The sequence below is a fragment of the Styela clava genome, chromosome 12, assembly GCF_964204865.1.
Source record: "Styela clava chromosome 12, kaStyClav1.hap1.2, whole genome shotgun sequence".
Taxonomy (NCBI): domain Eukaryota; kingdom Metazoa; phylum Chordata; class Ascidiacea; order Stolidobranchia; family Styelidae; genus Styela; species Styela clava.
In genome coordinates, this window is record NC_135261.1 from 9,471,442 (window position 1) to 9,490,599 (window position 19,158).

Below are 19,158 nucleotides of genomic sequence, written 5' to 3' on the forward strand. Positions count from 1 at the left end.
CAAAACTTTTTAACTACATTAGTTTATTAAATGTCTGTTTATGCGAATGTGAGAATGGTGGATCAAATAACGCCTTAAATACACAAAAACAAACGCATCCAAAATACATTGTCATGAACTGTATTAAGAAACGTTACTGTATCAGATGAGGGCTTTTTATTTGTTCCTATAACATATATTCTTTCTTGGTAAAAATTGTCATGAATATTATTGGTAGGAAGCTCGATTTTTATTTACAAAACTGATGACATGGAAGTAGTTATATGTACTACTAGTAGTATAGCATACTAGATGGAAATTTTTATACATTGATCAATAAATATGAAATTTATTTATTTTAAAAGGTTTGATTCGACATAGTTTAATATAAAGATTAGATTCCAAATCCTAAAAATTTGTGATGCAAATGAATAATAAAGATATTTCAGCCATTTCGATCTCAAGAAACTCATAAATTCATATGCAAATCATTGCATTACGCACAATCTGAGTTTATTCTAGTACAAATCGGGGATGTGGTTGTATTAGAAATTTTACGGGATCATCAACGATAGAAAGTACTCAAGGCTTTTTTATACAGCCTCGTCTAGAGGTTGAGCTGATATAAACAGTCATACCACAATGAGTTTGAATATGTTTGATTGAAAGGTTTTTTGTAAGCCTTGCCATACATGTACATTTCTGACCGTGTGTTTAAATCATTATCACAATGGCGACAGTATCATGCTATGAGCACTTTATCAAGCATTATGTAACTCTTTACAACATAAATCCAGTTGCATTATTAGCATAAGAAGGTCTAGTGATGATTTGGGCCTATACATTTTATTTATTTATTTTATAGTTTTTACTAGTTTACGGATATTTCCTGGATTATATATCTCGTCACTTGCGAATTCAACAATTTTACCAATTCCCAGTCATTTTTACTCATAAATACCAATTTAAAGAGCTCTTATTTGATATAAATCTCTCAGATTTAATAGGCGTATTTTAATGCAAAATATATGACGCTTTTAGTGGGAATTATCATTAAATTTGCAATTATAGTTGTATTGCCGGATTCCACAGCTACATGATATGCTAAAAATGATGAATCATCGATGGAGGTAACTTGTCCTAAACGAGACATAAATACCAAATGCATTAATTCCATATCGTTCTTTTTTGCCCACTTTATTTGTCTCCTTTTAATCAGTTTAATCTTTACTTTGCATTTTTCACCTGACAAATGCCACTCCTCTGAGATAGCTACTGAAAGGTTTTGTTCATAGGCCACTGTGTGATGTTAATGGAATGCTTGTTGACTGCCACTAGTCAGCAAGGTGAAAGTTGAATTGCTAATATTTCCTATCTTATATTTCTATTCCTAATCAATGCCGAAGAACATTTTTGTTCTGCTGTTCTGTATTTAACCGTCTGCAATGTTTTGCCCCCATACATAATATTCTAAGTAGACATATATCCACTTCTGAATTTGAATATTTCATGAATTCACAACCAACACGTCACTTAGATTATATCTGTAGAAGAAAGGAAATTTATAAGCTCAAGAAACTTTATCCAATCTTGGAAAATTTGAGGGAAAGGCAATGGGACTGACAACTTGAGGGTGAATTGAATGGCTTGCACAATATTCAACTTTCTGTGTAGATGTCAATATAAAATACAGTCCACGATCAGTTGAAATATACTCATATAGAAGTGCTATGGTACGGCACATTAAATATACTTCTTCACTTTCTCTCGGCCTCAAGCTTTGTATTTAATTGTAAATAATACAGGCTTTTCTACGTCATAATCAATGTAAACTTGTATGTTTCAAATGTTAGGTCAAACAAAATTCTATGATCGTTTCTTGGTCCTGATTTTATTTTGAAAATATCAGAATTGTTTCTATTTAATATTGTGTTTTGAATAAAATAAGGATACAATACCACATCGTGATAATGATAGAAATTTCATTAAATGCCTCCAAACCCTATACTTACACTAAACAGCGTCACATTCAGCTGTATGAAACCAACTAAGGTGGTTACAAAATATGAATATTGCCAGAAGACTTATTTTGTAGCGTACGATTTCAGATATTTATATAAATAAGTGATTTAGGTAACTTGTTGACTTGATATAATAGGCGAAATGGCGTGCTTTGCTACGACATTTGAAAATTCGCAGTTATAATTGAATTTTATTCTCTAGTCTAAACTAAAGTATTAGATATCGTGGAATTTCTTACAAAGTCTTCAGTATATCAATAAAATACCAAACATTCGCCCCAATATCATGCAAAAATGTGTTGATTGCGATTTTCGTAGATGGTGAATAATTATTTTTCCAGGCACTATCGCCACAGGATTTTAATTAGACTAAGCTTACGAAATCCACGTTGTGACATAAAATCAAATCGCAGAGGGTGGGATTTTCAAAGGGTGGGATTTCATATAAATGCGAAAATTACAGACTTTCTTTATAAACAACAGTTATTTTTATGTTGGATCCCGTGGCGTTTCTAATATAACCATATCCCCGTTTGGAACTGGTATAACCTTAGCTCGTGCGTAAGACAATAATTTGCATATAAATTCACAAGTTTAGTAAGATCGAATTGGCTGAAATATCTTTAATATTCATTTACATCACAAATGTTTATGATTCGGAATCCCATCTGTATAATAAAACTATGTCGAATTGACTTTTTTGAAATAAATAAATTTCATATTGTTACCTACTTTCCATGTCAACAGTTTTGTGAATGAAAATCGAGTTTTCTACCAATAATATTAATTACATTTAATAAAAATTATGTAGATAAAAAGTTTTGAATTTTACAAAAATACTCCGATCGATAGCAATGCTTGCACTATTAGTGATTGAATAAGTTACTTCTAAATTAAATACCAAAATAAATAAAAAGCTCTTGACGATTGTGGTAGCGTTTCTTAGTCCTGTTCATGAAAATGTGGTCAGGATATACAGGTTTTCGTGTATCGAAGACGTTAAACTGATCGCATAAACCCACAATCGTATAAACAGATCTTGAATAAACTTACATGTCACCAAACTTTAATATACAGCATATGACCTTAACTGACTTGACAGCAATACAGTTCTCATTAGCACTGAAAATCAGATAATCTGCAAGATTTACAATCTAACCGGGAAAAAGTGCTTTTGATATGAATAATTTAATTCTGGTTTTGTTTTGGGGTATTAAAGAAGTTAAACTGATTCACCATTCCCACAATGGCATAAACATATCTTTAAAATGAATAATAAAAAACGCCACCGATGCAACACAACAATAGGACAAAAGTTGATGAAATCTACATCTCTATTTACCATGACTACTCTATCTTGGAGTTGAAGAAAAAAACTTAAGTCATCGAAATTTTTTTCTTGAAAACCCAACTGAATATTCTTTCAATATGTAAAACTAATATTTGACGCCATGGACATATCCCCACCATTTGCGAAAAATTCTTATATTCAATACATACCTTGTGGTTTATAGTAACACGGCCAAAATCAAATGTAAACGTATATTCCTTATCTGATTTTAAAGTAAATCACCAGCCTCCATTGACTGCGGTCGTATTGGCATAAAAAATCATATGAACCAGTTTTCCAAATTTTTGTATTTGAAAATTAATTTCATGGGAATATTTGATGTCCATCATGAAATATACATTACATATAAGTTTTAGATGAGTTTTAAAATAAATATAAAGGATTGCTACACTGTTAAAAATTTTTTTCCAAATTTACTAAAAAAAAATGGCAGCAAAAGTACTGGCCCATGTAAAAAAATTTACAGGCCCTATCAGTAGTATTATGAACAGTATTTTCAGTAAATTTACAGAGATTGATGGTAGCAAAAATTACTATAAAACTGTAAAAAATACTACTATTTTGACGGCAGTTAACCTACCCACCAGTAGTAATATTTTTTACCTTAAAATAGTAAATAAAATTACTATCTCGATGGCAGCTACCTTACCCGACAGTAGTACCATACAATACTAGCATGATGGTAATTTCTCACTCGCGATGACCGAACCACTACGAGAGTAGCAAAGCTATTTACTAGCACGACACAACAGTAAACACACATATTACAGTTAAAATAAAAAAAACGAGATTCTGGAAACGAAAATCATTTTATTACAATTGATATTTTTATAAAACCATAAATACACACTGAATGCCTTTAAGGCTTGTAAAACAATTTCGAAAGAAATTTCAGAAAATATATGGTCTACAGTCAAATTTAAACACCTATTAGGAGACGTTGAAGGCTATCCATGCAATAAAATGAGGGCACAAGTTCTTGTAGGACATAGGAATTCTGTATGTAATGGATCAAAATCGAGTTTCTATTGGCACTTGTTAGAAATCTGGTCTATACATTTCGAGGTCTATTTATTTATCTCAATAGATCCAAATAAAGTCAAACAAGAAAACGTTTTAGGACTGGGTTGTTTAGTTGACAAACTTATTTTGAAATCAAATTTCTGGATACCAGGCTATGAGACGCTGGCAAACGTGACATAATAACGAGACTATTGTGAGGATTTCACGATTTTTTGCACTTTACTCTAATTATAATGTTTCAAAATGAAAATTTTGGGAAATATCATGCAACCTATTTTGTAGCTATGGCAAGAGTTTCAAAGATAATTATGCAAGATGATTTTCAAGATAAGATTTCAAGGGGCGTGAAGTCGAAGAGCGGGAGTTTGAGGATTTTGGTAGGAGCATGAGTGGGAGTTCTAAATTTTGAAGCTTGCAGAGTCTATAGAGTTAATCATAGTCGGAGTTTATCCACACTTATGAATAGAGTTTGACTGGACATTTTTAAAGCTCATGAGCTAGGAGCAGAGTTTGCAGAAGTTGCAAATTCGAAAATGTTAAAATTGATAAAACTGGACAAAAAGTTACACTAAAGCAGCTAGCATAGCAGCAGTCAAATCTTATAAGATCAGGGAGTCAAGAGTTTTAATTCATATTTTGAAAGAGTCTTGAGCAGGAGACGGAGTCATATATTTGCAAATGTGGGAGTTGATAGTCATGAGTGGGAGCCAGAAATTTTGTGGTTGAAGAAGATTACGGAGCAGAGTTTGTTTAAAATTATCCAGACTTCACACCCAACACACAGCTAAATCATTTTTTATCAAATTAATCGATCAGCCAAAAGCAGGGCTGCGAACTCGAACTTCGAAAAACTCTATCAAATACATGAACTCAAACCCCTGACCAGGGTAATGAACTCGAACTTGAGAAACTCAATCAAAGGCATGTGAAAATTTGATCGAGTTTTCACCCCTGGTCAAAAGTGATGTAAGCTGCAGTAACACCACCAAAGTTTACTTAAACATCAATTTCTAACAACGGCACATGTAACGCCTGTGATAGATTCACTCTTCTTGCAAGGCCGATTACTTTTGCATGAACGTCTTTGCCTTTACTTTTTTTCGACTTAGTGCCTCTGGGGTTTATGTCACCGAAGAACCTGAAAAAAGACCGAACTTAAATGGCGAATAGGTTTCACATATGAAATTTGGAAAACGTCCTGTCATCTCACCACCAAAATAGTAAAAACACAAACACTGGACAAAAATAGTAAAAATGTCAGGTATTTATAATGTATCGTGCCTTGCCAAGGGATAAACGAAAAACTGCCAGTGGGCCAGGAATGCAATTGCTAAACCAGGAAGCACCAGATCCTCCTAGCCTCCAGTTGTCGCAAATCGCAATAGGCTCATCCGCTCGTTGACATTCGATTGCAAATGCAGCAATTGAAAAATATTGTATTAATTTCTGTCATTAGTAATGATTTTTTGCAAATATATCAAAAATTTCCTGCTACAAAATGGAGAGCACAGTGACATCGTTTGAAATTGAAGTTCACTAAAATAGGATTGTTGTGAGTTCATTTTTCACATATGGATGTAAAACATATTAGATTAGGAGGAAACATGTGTGGTACCGCCAGTCAGTCTATTATTAACCACCTAAAACTGTTTAACTAATTAAATTATTCTCAGCCCTACTTATGGCCCAGTCCCCAGGATATGGACACCATGAGTTTGTGCAAGTCCAGTCACATATTTCCTTTTCACAACCCATTTTTTGTATTGTATGTCATCAAATAACACTACATGACAGAAGTAACAGGTAATTCGTCAACAACGTGTACATTGTGCCAACAGCAAGAATTATATCAGCACTGTAGACTAGCACATTTTTTCTTACCTCTGAATAAAATCAAACGTCAGCAAGGCCTTCTTTGGATATTCTATGTTGAAAACATAGAACGAAGCAAACTGAAAAGCTACCGCTTCAAAAAACGATCTACAGGAACACACCACTTCTCGTTCAGCGATGACGTAAAAAGTCTCAGCAGTCGCTACCGTGTTACCTGAAACACAAGATTGTAAACTTTAGCTTCGAATCTATAGGCTTATGAATAAAGTGAAAGTCACTCGACAGGTTGATTAATCTTAATATCTCAACTTCTAAAGCCAACTAATAACAAATACACTTACTAGAGGTGGACGATTAGTGATTTTTTTGATAATATGCTTGATTTATATATATTATATATGTTTGATATATATAATTATTAATTGTATATTAGTACGATCATCTCCGAATTGGCTTTGGCTATATATCTAACATAGCAGACATGGATTTGTTCTTATTTTCACTCACCGTTGATAGCAAGCGCAACACTGATAAAACGAAGGGAGAACTTATTACATTGATGAGGCTTATGATGCGCATTACGTTCTTTCAGAAATATTATATTTCATATTTCAAGCAATGCATACTGTGACGCAACAGTTAAAGCAGGTTGCATGACAGAAGCTGGTGATATTATTTTATAATAATCACAACTGAGAAGTATATGGCGACACAAAATGGCTTTTGAAAAAGTTGCGCAGAATTAATCACAGGAAAACAGCTATCATATCATTTTTCGAAATTGTTCCCGATATTCACAATTACATCGCTCACCTCTAACACTTACCTATGCAAGCAATAAATGGAGATTTTGGAATATCTTTTAATATCTGGGAAAAAGTGGTTTCTTTCTGAAAATAGGCAAAGTAGTGAATGTATATGCAAAAAAATTCTGTTAACCAGTATCATGCAGTTAGTTTCCAATTAATTTGCAGTCGGCTCACAAAACTTTATACGAACAGTGTTGTGCAGAAGTTACATTACTCTTGATGCAAGAACTTTCAAAAAAAAGTACTTTACACAAAAAAAGCATAGAACATACCTGGAAACACTTAAATATTTGGTTTAGGTTCTCTCCGAAATAATAGGCGATCAACGTGACCACCCCAGTCGATTTTGGTAATTCAGTTTTCAGACTCTTTGATTCCGATTTTGAAGAACTTATAAATTCAGAAATTTTCTTATTGGTTGAATATTTCAATGTTCTAAATAATAATGCCTGCTAAAACGCTTAAAAACAGTGAAAAACCGTCAAAAAACACCCAGAACCCTGCTAAAACGCTTAAAAACAGTGAACAACCGTCAAAAAACACCAAGAACCCTGCTAAAACGCTTAAAAACAGTGAAAAACCGTCAAAAAAACACCAAGAACCCTGCTAAAACGCCTAAAAACAGTGAAAAACCGTCAAAAAACACCAAGAATCCTGCTAAAACGCTTAAAAACAGTGAACAACCGTAAAAAAACACCAAGAACCCTGCTATAACCCTTAAAAACAGTGAAAAACCGTCAAAAAACACCAAGAACCCTGCTAAAACGCTTAAAAACAGTGGAAAACCGTCAAAAAACACCAAGAACCCTGCTAAAACGCTCAAAAACAGTCAAATAATACAGTGTAAATTGTGAAATCGCCAAATACGTTCCGAACAAGATGGCCGCCTTGTAGACTTTGTAGGTATAGTTGAATTCATCTGTCTGTTACCGGTACCGTAGCCTACCTATTGTTGCCACTGACTTGTAACGTTTGAACGTATCATATCACCATAGGCTACCGGTAAGTTACATCTATTCCGAAACAAATACTGAAATAGCCAATTCAGATTTTTACTCTTGGACGTCGATATATACCGGTACCGGTAAGACGGCGAAACTAACGCAGTGTGTAAGCATGTCGCTGTATACAGGTACGGTACCGGTACCATTAGATGCTGATGTACACGGTATTTGAAGAATATTTTGGTCTACCAACTACAGGTCGGGTCTCATGTACTTTCTTACCTGAATAACTTCTAGTGGGCGTGGCGTAACAATTTTTGGATATATGATTCCTGACCCCTACCTGATGACGTCATCCAAAATTTACGTCACTGCGACGTCACAATAACGAAATACAGCTTGCCAAAGTATAGCGACGGTCACCCGTAATGGCGCCTACGAGTATGTCAACAAACTCAATACGTCAGCGACCTCTCTCTTATCGGGGTCGTTGTACAGAGCTCAAAAATAAACAAGAATCACAAGCGACTAAATTGTCGCCAAGGAACGTTCACGATATCCCATTCTGACCAATTTCTGTCCAGCAATAGCTCATGTATCGTGCTACAATCTAAAATAGAGCGTTATACGATACAACTCTAACCAAGGCTTTAGACAAGCAGAAAATACATGTTATTTTACGCAATGGTTGAAGTTGGGTACCACACACATAAAGACTTATTATTTTATGTCCAGCAATAGCTCATGTATTGTGCTACGATCTATTAATAGGGTGATATACGATACCGCTCTGAGCTAGGCTTTAGACAAACAGAAAGAACATTTATTTCACGCAATGATTGAGGTTAGGTGCCGCAGACATAAAGACTTGTTATTTAATATCCAGAGACTGATCATGTATTGGGCCACATTTTATTAATAGAACGTGGAACGCTTTCACTCTATGCAAGGCTTTAGACAAGCAGAAACCGACATATTAATTTGCCTTAGCGCAATGGATGTAGTTTCTTACCTCGATAACTTATACTTATCTTAGCGTAACAATTTTTGCATATATCATTCCTGACCCTCACCTGACTTCGTCATCCAAAAATTACGTCAATGCGATGTCACAATAACGAAATCGAGCTTGCCCAATAATAGCGACCAGAATGCAATCGTGATAAATACGCCTGTGTGTCCGGTATGGGTGTAGTTTCGTACCTCAATAACTTCTAGTTAACTTAGCGTAACAATTTTTGCACGTAATATTCCTGACCCTCACCTGATTTAATCATCAAAAAATTACGTCAATACGACGTCACAATAACGAAATAGAGCTTGCCTAATAATAGCGACCATAATGCAATCGTGATAAATACGTCTGTGTGTCCGCTATGGATGTAGTTTCTTACCTCAATAACTTCTAGTTAACTTAGCGTAAAAATTTTTGCATATAATATTCATGACCTTCACCTGACTTCGTCATCCAAAAATTACGTCACTGCAACGTCACAATAACGAAATAGAGCTTGCTCAATAATAGCGACGATTACTATTAATGACACCTATGGACGTAGTTTCTTACCTCAATAACTTATACTTATCTTAGCGTAACAATTATTGCATATAATATTCCTGACCCTCACCTGACTTCATGTTCCAAAAATTACGTCAATGCGACTTCACAATAATGAAATAGAGCTTGCCTAATAATAGCGACCATAATGCAATCGTGATAAATACGTCTGTGTGTCCGCTATGGATGTAGTTTCTTACCTCAATAACTTCTAGTTAACTTAGCGTAACAAATTTTGCATATAATATTCATGACCTTCACCTGACTTCGTCATCCAAAAATTACGTCACTGCAACGTCACAATAACGAAATAGAGCTTGCTCAATAATAGCGACGATTACTATTAATGCCACCTATGGATGTAGTTTCTTACCTCAATAACTTATATTTATCTTAGCGTAACAATTATTGCATATAATATTCCTGACCCTCACCTGACTTCATGTTCCAAAAATTACGTCAGTGCGACTTCACAATAATAAATAGAGCTTGCCTAATAATAGCGACCATAATGCAATCGTGATAAATACGTCTGTGTGTCCGCTATGGATGTAGTTTCTTACCTCAATAACTTCTAGTTAACTTAGCGTAACAATTTTTGCATATATCATTCCTGACCCTCACCTGACTTCGTCATCCAAAAATTACGCCACTGCAACGTCACAATCACGAAATAACGCTTGCCCAATAATAGCGACGATTGCTAGTAATGACACCGATGGATGTAGTTTCTTACCTCAATAACTTCTAGTTAACTTAGCGTAACAATTTTTGCATATAATATTCCTGACCCTGCCCTGACTTCGTCATCCAAAAATTACGTCAATGCGAATTCACAATAACGAAATAGAGCTTGCCTAATAATAGCGACCATAATGCAATCGTGATAAATACGCCTGTGTGTTCGCTATAGGTGTAGTTTCGTACCTCAATAACTTCTATTAGGCTTAGCGTAACAATTTTTGTATATAATATTCCTGACCCTCACCCGACTTCGTCATCCAAAAATTACGTCACTGCAACGTCACAATAACGAAATAGAGCTTGCCCAATAATAGCGACGTTATTCGTAATGGCACCTATGGATGTAGTTTCTTACCTCAATAACTTCTAGTTAACTTAGCGTAACAGTTTTCGCATATAATATTCCTGACCCCGCCCTGACTTCGTCATCAAAAAATTACGTCAATGCGAATTCACAATAACGAAATAGAGCTTGCCTAATAATAGCGACCATAATGCAATCGTGTTAAATACGCCTGTCTGTCCGCTATGGGTGTAGTTTCATACCTCAATACCTTCTATTAGGCTTAGCGTAACAATTTTTGTATATATGATTCCTGACCCTCACCTGACTTCGTCATCCAAAAATTACGTCACTGCATCCTCCCAATCACGAACTAGAGCTTGCCTAATAATAGCGACGATAATAAAGCCGTAATAATGGCGCTTGCGAGTACGCTATGAGTGTATTTTTGTACCACACAACTAAAGCCTTGTTATTTGATGTCCTTCCGTACGTCATGTATTCGTCCTACCTTTATTCATAAGACGTTAAACAATGTTAAGATCCTTCAAATGTTAATACCCCTACAATGTTTCCAGACCTTTTTCATCTTGCGGTTCACTAACAGCGAAATATTAAGAAAAATGTTTTCTGTTCTCATACCGATCTTTGAACACTCGCTCGCTAAAATTGGTTAACAGAAATTTGACATAGTGGAGGAAGTGGTATAGTATTTGATCTCAAAGTAATTCAGGGGAAATGTGAAAAAGGATGAAAGAAGACCATATTTATAGGCTCTTCAATTTTCTAACTGTTGAAATTTGGAATGGATTCGACTTCAAGCGCAATCGATAATTAAGCATTCGTTCACAATCCTGAGTTAATTTCCAGGATGCATCTCTCATCTATCTGTCGTTACGTTTTAAATAGAACTTATAATCATATTGGATGATTGTAATGAGCAATGAGCTCAATAGGTAAATTATATGAGTAATTGTCAATTTCGTTTTTAATGTTTATGAAATGATCTATGCAATCTCCTCAGCACAGAAGCATCTTCTGACAAACTTCCGAAAAAAGAAAACTTTAAATACAATGATAGCAACGGCTATGTATAGGAACCCAATATGTCTAAACGTTTGTCCTTCGGTAGAACGTGGGTGTTCTATAAAATTATAGCGCTTTTCAAAATTGAAATAGGCACCAAACAAAGCCAAATTTTAATCAGAACAAGTAACATGCCTATGTCATAGTCGCGCAGAGAAAGGGGAGTAAAATGGAAATCACAAATACAGCACACATTAAAGTAGTGCATAATTATTCACACGTCTGTCTCAAATATTTTCATTGTCCTTTTTGAGAATCTGAGTACCCTGTGTCAAAAGTCTTCCGAATCCGACTATAGGGATAGAATGTCAAGATCCGTAAAATATTTGCCTTTGTATATGTGGCACTACACTCATTGGGGGACCGTAAATTAATATGCCTGTTTCTCATTATCCAAAGTCCATCCAAAGTCTTAGTCCGGCAGATAAGGGGACCTTTTTGGCCCAAGTTTGATTTCAGACATAAAGTTTTTTTTATTTGTGAGTATTCATCTTGGGGTCATTGCCCATCATTTCTACATGGGTGTGGAGTTTGCAGCCTTGAGCACTTTTTTTACGGCTCGATATTTGTATTAGTGTTTTTTGTCAAACCTGTGCATCATAATGACGCACAACCTGAACCATAACCTGTTACAATACTATGTTCAGGTTGTGCGCAATCTTGGTGCACAAACTACGCAAGCACCAAATTTACTAGGAAATAAAATCGATACCTTCTAGGTATTTGTTGAGCCCAGCTTTGGGTCGCGACCCATATACAGTATATGGAAATACTGTCGAAACATACGCGTAAAATAAAGAGTACTATTTCAAAATACCCGTTTTTTGTTGCAATTAACAGTACAAGCCTGCTAATGTAGTCGCCAGTGGTTCAAGTGGATATACACCCGGTGGAGAACAGTCAATTATTTGTTGGCGAGAATTGTTATGCAGCGGGATGATCACGACGACGCAGTGAAAGATAATGATATCACGAGAACAAGAATGAGAAAATTGCTACATTTTATAGAATATCCCTGGGAAAGAATGTAGTTCATTCTTATGTTCCATGCCAATGCTTTTCATTGGCTACTACCACTTTAACTACTACTTTAACTACCAAAGACTCTCACACTTTTGCTTCTTCTCTTCTATAAAAATACATTGTTATTATATATTCGCATTTCCATCTGTTTGTTCGTGCTCCCAGATAACCGATCAGCGCCTCCAAGGAGGACGGGGTCCCCTTTCATGAAACCCTGTCATAAACTAAAAGAGGCGATCGTGCTTCTCTTGCCTGTTGTCATGCTGTCCCTGGAATTCAGCTACAACAAAAATTTCACGAAAACGGATTTTTAAATTTTATGATTTTAATAATATTCTCAACAATGAATGATATACGGGTGGTAAAATGCCAAGTTATTCCAACAACATGATCATGTTTTGAAATTTACAACCAATATTTTGTATGTAACTTTGTTTGACAGAGCCCCAAGAGCTCCAACTACAAATATCAAAAATGTGAGGCTAAAATAGTCACACTACAACATTGTCAAATGTGCTGTATTTACGATAGATAACAGGTTTACCAAAAAGAATTACATGCAAAATGGTAAAATAAAGATCAATTCAGCAATATCTACTTGGTGATATTCATCTGTTGATGATTTTATGTGTTTGTTTCGGAAGTTTAATAACAGAAGTAATTGTGGTTGTTGGGGATGTTTTAAAAAAGGTTGCATGGAAACAAGTTTTCACAAAATGTCAAGGTTTAATAGTAGTAGAGAAGTAGAAAAAATAATCCCATGTTTGTTTTTTAATTTCATAACCACGCCACAGAACTTCCCCGATAAGTATACGCAGCAATTGCGAGAGGCAGAAATGCTAAGATGGGATTTCATCGCATTACAAACCAATATTAGCAATTCTTATATATATTCGCGCATTCCCAGCTGAACAGCGTGAAAAAGATTGTACCCATCTACACACTTTAAGAACTATGTCAGATGAGCGTCATATTATCGAATATCAGTAAAGGAATAGTGCAAAGGGAAAAGACATATAAGGCGGAACTTTCAGTAGTATGCAATCAAATAATCTTATTGTAGAATATATATTTAAAAACATTTCGTCACGCCAACTGCAGTCCGAAACTTTTTGTCTCTGGCTGAGCTTAGATACCAATTGGCACTCATGTAAACTGGTAAGACTGTAAGGGGCACGCGATGGAGCAGATACTAAGAGTATCCATCCCCCAGCTGTCATTTGAGTGGGTACTGCTGTTTTTATTGCAGATGTCACTGATCTTTTTGTATTAAAGATTTACTGGCATCACCGATTTAAGGATGTTGGAAACCAACCCGCAATATTACAAAACTTACTTTCAACACGCGGTTTGAATGAATGAAAAAGCTGAAACTAGTATTCTTTAGAACAGCATACAAATTCTATGGAATGAAATCATACACAAAAGCTCGTCAAAAACCTATAGCTCAATAATCAAATGGAATTTGATGCATGTGCGCAAAAATGTGCGCGTTACCACGTACAACCGAAGCACGCAGGAATATGCGTGTGATGTACTAGTATTCAAAACGTTTGACTCAACTATGTTGGCATAACAGGTGCACATCTCGGTTTCGCATACGCATACCTTCTATCTCCACAAGGATATATTAATTTTGCCAAAGTCAATGCAGCACTGAAAGGTTGCGGTTCTTCCAAAAGAAAACACGTTACACATCTTTAGATACCAGTGGATGGTATTACATGGCCTTGTTCGGAGTGAAAGACGAGGTCAAATATTTCAATCCAATTCAACTAATAAAATATTTCCCAAGTTCCTAAGCTTAAACTAGGAAAATGAAATGCCAGATGTAGTTTGAAGAGCGCAATAGAAAGTGGCTAGATGCTGTCGATGGATCTTGGCTTGTATTAGTGAAATAAACTACCATTTATTCTACTAAAATTGAATTTCTGACATTGTAAGGAGATTCAATGTTACTATGTATGCAAATCATGTAGTTATGAAATAATTGTTTTTAACAAAAAGGCGCTCTTGGAGTATTTGTACCAAGATGGCGCACAACCTGAACACTGTATGGTTACCAGGTTAGGGTTCAGCCGCCTTCAGAATGTGCGTCATCTTGGACCGAATACTTTAAATCCACTTGTAAAAAAAAATTGCTCAACATTACTCCACACCCACCTGGGTATCATTATATATGTCATATACATTATATCTAAACAATAAAAAAAAACTTTATGTCCCAAAACAATAAGGCCCGATTCTGCCGGACTATCTTATCCAAAATGTATAGTTTACAAAAAACAAATTAAAATATAAACCTCACTGATAAATGGTGGCACAATACAAAATACACCCATATAATGTGCACGTAAATTAATATGTCCGTTTTTGCTTGTCTAAAGCCCTGCTTAGAGTGATATCGCGTAACGCCATATTAATATTGTAGCCCAATACATGATCTATGGCTGGACATAATATAACAAGTCCCTCCTTATGTGTGTGTGGTAGGGAGGCCGCTGCCCTCACTGAGTTTGTTAACGTAGTCGCAGACGCCATTACGGGTGATCAGCTCTATTTTGTTACTGTGACGTCGCATTGGCGTAATTTTTTGATGACGAAGTCAGGTGAGGGTCAGGAATATTATATGCAAAAATTGTTACGCTAAGTTAACTATAGGTAATTGAGGTACAAAACTACATCCATAGGTGTCATTACGAATATCGTCGCTATTATTGGGCAAGCTCTATTTCGTTATTGTGAATTCGCATTGACGTAATTTTTTGATGACGAAATCAGGTGAGGGTCATCAGGATTATTATATGCGAAAACTGTTACGCTAAGTTAACTAGAAGTTATTGAGGTACGAAACTACATCCATAGGTGTCATTACTAGTGATCGTCGTTATTATTGGGCAAGCGTTATTTCGTGATTGTGACGTTGCAGTGACGTAATTTTTGGATGACGAAGTCAGGTGAGGGTCAGGAATGGTATATGCAAAAATTGTTACGCTAAGTTAACTAGAAGTTATTGAGGTAAGAAACTACACCCATAGCGGACACACAGGCGTATTTATCACGATTGCATTATGGTCGCTATTATTGGGCAAGCTCTATTTCGTTATTGTGAATTCGCATTGACGTAATTTTTTGATGACGAAGTCAGGGCGGGGTCAGGAATATTATATGCGAAAACTGTTACGCTAAGTTAACTAGAAGTTATTGAGGTAAGAAACTACATCCATAGGTGCCATTACGAATAACATCGCTATTATTGGGCAAGCTCTATTTCGTTATTGTGACGTTGCAGTGACGTAATTTTTGGATGACGAAGTCGGGTGAGGGTCAGGAATATTATATACAAAAATTGTTACGCTAAGCCTAATAGAAGTTATTGAGGTACGAAACTACACCTATAGCGGACACACAGGCGTATTTATCACGATTGCATTATGGTCGCTATTATTAGGCAAGCTCTATTTCGTTATTGTGAATTCGCATTGACGTAATTTTTTGATGACGAAGTCAGGGCGGGGTCAGGAATATTATATGCGAAAACTGTTACGCTAAGTTAACTAGAAGTTATTGAGGTAAGAAACTACATCCATAGGTGCCATTACGAATAACATCGCTATTATTGGGCAAGCTCTATTTCGTTATTGTGACGTTGCAGTGACGTAATTTTTGGATGACGAAGTCGGGTGAGGGTCAGGAATATTATATACAAAAATTGTTACGCTAAGCCTAATAGAAGTTATTGAGGTACGAAACTACACCTATAGCGGACACACAGGCGTATTTATCACGATTGCATTATGGTCGCTATTATTAGGCAAGCTCTATTTCGTTATTGTGAATTCGCATTGACGTAATTTTTGGATGACGAAGTCAGGGCAGGGTCAGGAATATTATATGCAAAAATTGTTACGCTAAGTTAACTAGAAGTTATTGAGGTAAGAAACTACATCCATCGGTGTCATTACTAGTAATCGTCGCTATTATTGGGCAAGCGTTATTTCGTGATTGTGACGTTGCAGTGGCGTAATTTTTGGATGACGAAGTCAGGTGAGGGTCAGGAATGATATATGCAAAAATTGTTACGCTAAGTTAACTAGAAGTTATTGAGGTAAGAAACTACATCCATAGCGGACACACAGACGTATTTATCACGATTGCATTATGGTCGCTATTATTAGGCAAGCTCTATTTCATTATTGTGAAGTCGCACTGACGTAATTTTTGGGACATGAAGTCAGGTGAGGGTCAGGAATATTATATGCAATAATTGTTACGCTAAGATAAATATAAGTTATTGAGGTAAGAAACTACATCCATAGGTGGCATTAATAGTAATCGTCGCTATTATTGAGCAAGCTCTATTTCGTTATTGTGACGTTGCAGTGACGTAATTTTTGGATGACGAAGTCAGGTGAAGGTCATGAATATTATATGCAAAAATTGTTACGCTAAGTTAACTAGAAGTTATTGAGGTAAGAAACTACATCCATAGCGGACACACAGACGTATTTATCACGATTGCATTATGGTCGCTATTATTAGGCAAGCTCTATTTCATTATTGTGAAGTCGCATTGACGTAATTTTTGGAACATGAAGTCAGGTGAGGGTCAGGAATATTATATGCAATAATTGTTACGCTAAGATAAGTATAAGTTATTGAGGTAAGAAACTACGTCCATAGGTGTCATTAATAGTAATCGTCGCTATTATTGAGCAAGCTCTATTTCGTTATTGTGACGTTGCAGTGACGTAATTTTTGGATGACGAAGTCAGGTGAAGGTCATGAATATTATATGCAAAAATTGTTACGCTAAGTTAACTAGAAGTTATTGAGGTAAGAAACTACATCCATAGCGGACACACAGACGTATTTATCACGATTGCATTATGGTCGCTATTATTAGGCAAGCTCTATTTCATTATTGTGAAGTCGCATTGACGTAATTTTTGGAACATGAAGTCAGGTGAGGGTCAGGAATATTATATGCAATAATTGTTACGCTAAGATAAGTATAAGTTATTGAGGTAAGAAACTACGTCCATAGGTGTCATTAATAGTAATCGTCGCTATTATTGAGCAAGCTCTATTTCGTTATTGTGACGTTGCAGTGACGTAATTTTTGGATGACGAAGTCAGGTGAAGGTCATGAATATTATATGCAAAAATTTTTACGCTAAGTTAACTAGAAGTTATTGAGGTAAGAAACTACATCCATAGCGGACACACAGACGTATTTATCACGATTGCATTATGGTCGCTATTATTAGGCAAGCTCTATTTCGTTATTGTGACGTCGTATTGACGTAATTTTTTGATGATTAAATCAGGTGAGGGTCAGGAATATTACGTGCAAAAATTGTTACGCTAAGTTAACTAGAAGTTATTGAGGTACGAAACTACACCCATACCGGACACACAGGCGTATTTATCACGATTGCATTCTGGTCGCTATTATTGGGCAAGCTCGATTTCGTTATTGTGACATCGCATTGACGTAATTTTTGGATGACGAAGTCAGGTGAGGGTCAGGAATGATATATGCAAAAATTGTTACGCTAAGATAAGTATAAGTTATCGAGGTAAGAAACTACATCCATTGCGCTAAGGCAAATTAATATGTCGGTTTCTGCTTGTCTAAAGCCTTGCATAGAGTGAAAGCGTTCCACGTCCTATTAATAAAATGTGGCCCAATACATGATCAGTCTCTGGATATTAAATAACAAGTCTTTATGTCTGCGGCACCTAACCTCAATCATTGCGTGAATTAAATGTTCTTTCTGTTTGTCTAAAGCCTAGCTCAGAGCGGTATCGTATATCACCCTATTAATAGATCGTAGCACAATACATGAGCTATTGCTGGACATAAAATAATAAGTCTTTATGTGTGTGGTACCCAACTTCAACCATTGCGTAAAATAACATGTATTTTCTGCTTGTCTAAAGCCTTGGTTAGAGTTGTATCGTATAACGCTCTATTTTAGATTGTAGCACGATACATGAGCTATTGCTGGACAGAAATTGGTCAGAATGGGATATCGTGAACGTTCCTTGGCGACGATTTAGTCGCTTGTGATTCTTGTTTATTTTTGAGCTCTGTACAACGACCCCGATAAGAGAGAGGTCGCTGACGTATTCAGTTTGTTGACATACTCGTAGGCGCCATTACGGGTGACCGTCGCTATACTTTGGCAAGCTGTATTTCGTTATTGTGACGTCGCAGTGACGTAAATTTTGGATGACGTCATCAGGTAGGGGTCAGGAATCATATATCCAAAAATTGTTACGCCACGCCCACTAGAAGTTATTCAGGTAAGAAAGTACATGAGACCCCTACAAGTCTGCTACTGTAACACAAACATGCTCAATTAACGCATGAAAAGCTACAAAAACCAACCGCCTAAAATAAACATCCACTAACGACAAAGAGCCTGCCTCGCTTACCGAGTCCTAATTCCTGAACCAGAAAAAGCGCGGGCTACAGGCACGTGACATTTGAGTGAT

At 35.9% G+C, this 19,158-nt stretch overlaps 1 protein-coding gene across 1 annotated transcript in view; it reads right to left on the minus strand.

Moving 5' to 3' along the window:
* Positions 1-4,700: 4,700 nt before the first annotated feature.
* LOC144430460 (uncharacterized) overlaps positions 4,701-19,158 on the minus strand; it is a 67,235-nt gene continuing 52,777 nt past the window's right edge. Inside the window, exons 2-5 of the mRNA XM_078118401.1 lie at positions 7,289-7,465; positions 7,034-7,097; positions 6,256-6,421; positions 4,701-5,512 (exon numbers count right to left, since the gene is read on the minus strand). Of these exons, the coding sequence (XP_077974527.1) occupies positions 5,371-5,512; positions 6,256-6,421; positions 7,034-7,097; positions 7,289-7,465 (549 nt within the window). The 3' untranslated portion in view covers positions 4,701-5,370. The remainder of the gene's footprint in view (positions 5,513-6,255; positions 6,422-7,033; positions 7,098-7,288; positions 7,466-19,158) is intronic.